General features: G+C 50.1%; 1 protein-coding gene across 1 annotated transcript in view; it reads right to left on the bottom strand.

The window, feature by feature from the left end:
- grk6 (G protein-coupled receptor kinase 6) overlaps window positions 1–1,231 on the bottom strand; it is a 9,263-nt gene that overhangs the window by 2,717 nt on the left and 5,315 nt on the right. Inside the window, exons 7-10 of the mRNA XM_008333360.3 lie at window positions 967–1,030; window positions 709–849; window positions 364–554; window positions 210–259 (exon numbers count right to left, since the gene is read on the bottom strand). Coding sequence (XP_008331582.1) covers window positions 210–259; window positions 364–554; window positions 709–849; window positions 967–1,030 — 446 coding nt within the window. The remainder of the gene's footprint in view (window positions 1–209; window positions 260–363; window positions 555–708; window positions 850–966; window positions 1,031–1,231) is intronic.

The following is a 1,231-nucleotide window of genomic DNA, read 5'->3' as shown; positions in this document are numbered from 1 at the left end:
GAGGAGGAGGGGGGAGAGGGGGGAGATTTATTTGATTTTTGAAGGAGCAGAAGGAGAACCAGGGTTCAGTCTTGGACTCCTAGAACGGTCGGATGGTCGGATGGTCGGATGGTGGGTCGACACCAGATCCGTGGAAGATAAATGGACTTTTGTTCTTTGAACTGACATCACAGGCTCTTTGATCTGTTCCAGGTCAAATGTTTCCTAAATGAAAGTCTCACCCAGGTCGTCCAGCAGGATGTTCTCAGGTTTCAGGTCTCTGTGAGACAAAGACCGACAAACGGTGTCAGAGAATCACAGAAGCCCCCCCCAGCCAAAGACCCCCCAGCCAATGACATCAGAGTGTGCCCCCCCCCCCCCGACCTGTAGACTATTCTCTCTCTGTGCAGGTCCTCTAACCCACAGCAGATCTCTGCTGTGTAGAAAACGGCTCTGGTCTCATCGAAGCCTGCCGCCCCCATGTGGTAGATGTGGAACTTCAGGTCACCCCCGTTCATCAGGGTCAGAACCAGACACAGCGCCTCCTTGGTCTCGTATGCGTACGCCAAACTCACCTGGAGATGGAAGTTGAAAGTAACTCCAGGGAAACGTTACGTTAAATCCCGCTACAGCCAGCAGGTCGTAGCTGATTGGTTGCTGGTGTTCAGCTCAGCCAACAGAACTGTGGCGCCTGTGGAGGACGGTGGAGAAGTGGAGAGGAGTTCTTACCACAAACCTGCTGTTGACCTTCTCCAGGATCTGCTTCTCGTTCAGGGCCATGGACTCTCCTTTCCTCTTCTTGATTCTCTTCTTCTCCAGCTTCTTACAGGCGTACAGTTTCCCTGTGGCCCGAACCTGACAGGCGCACACCTGCAGAGGGCGCAAGAGCATCGGAAAAAAAATCACAACGGGATCAGTTAGAAATCAAATACAATGAAGAGCAAACATGTAAAACATGTTGTTTGTTTTTCCCAGAAACCTACTCACCTCCCCAAAACCTCCTTTTCCCAGAACCCTGTACTGTCTGAAGGTGTTTTTAGTCACAGGCTGCCTGAAAAGGAAAGCACACAGATAAACAACAATCAATACAAATCCCTTTTTTTTCATCACAGTGTTTTGTTTCTAAAGACATTGTGTTTCTCCACACACCACTGTTGACTCATTACAGTCAATTAAATCTAACGAAGAGCAGCAGTGACCGGGTCTCTGGAGCCAGGACTCTCCGCTCACGTCCCTGTGGACTCCCCATTAA

This window comes from Cynoglossus semilaevis, chromosome 19 (genome assembly GCF_000523025.1).
Source record: "Cynoglossus semilaevis isolate Cse_v1.0 chromosome 19, Cse_v1.0, whole genome shotgun sequence".
Lineage (NCBI taxonomy): Eukaryota > Metazoa > Chordata > Actinopteri > Pleuronectiformes > Cynoglossidae > Cynoglossus > Cynoglossus semilaevis.
This window is presented reverse-complemented; position numbering and strand designations above follow the sequence as displayed.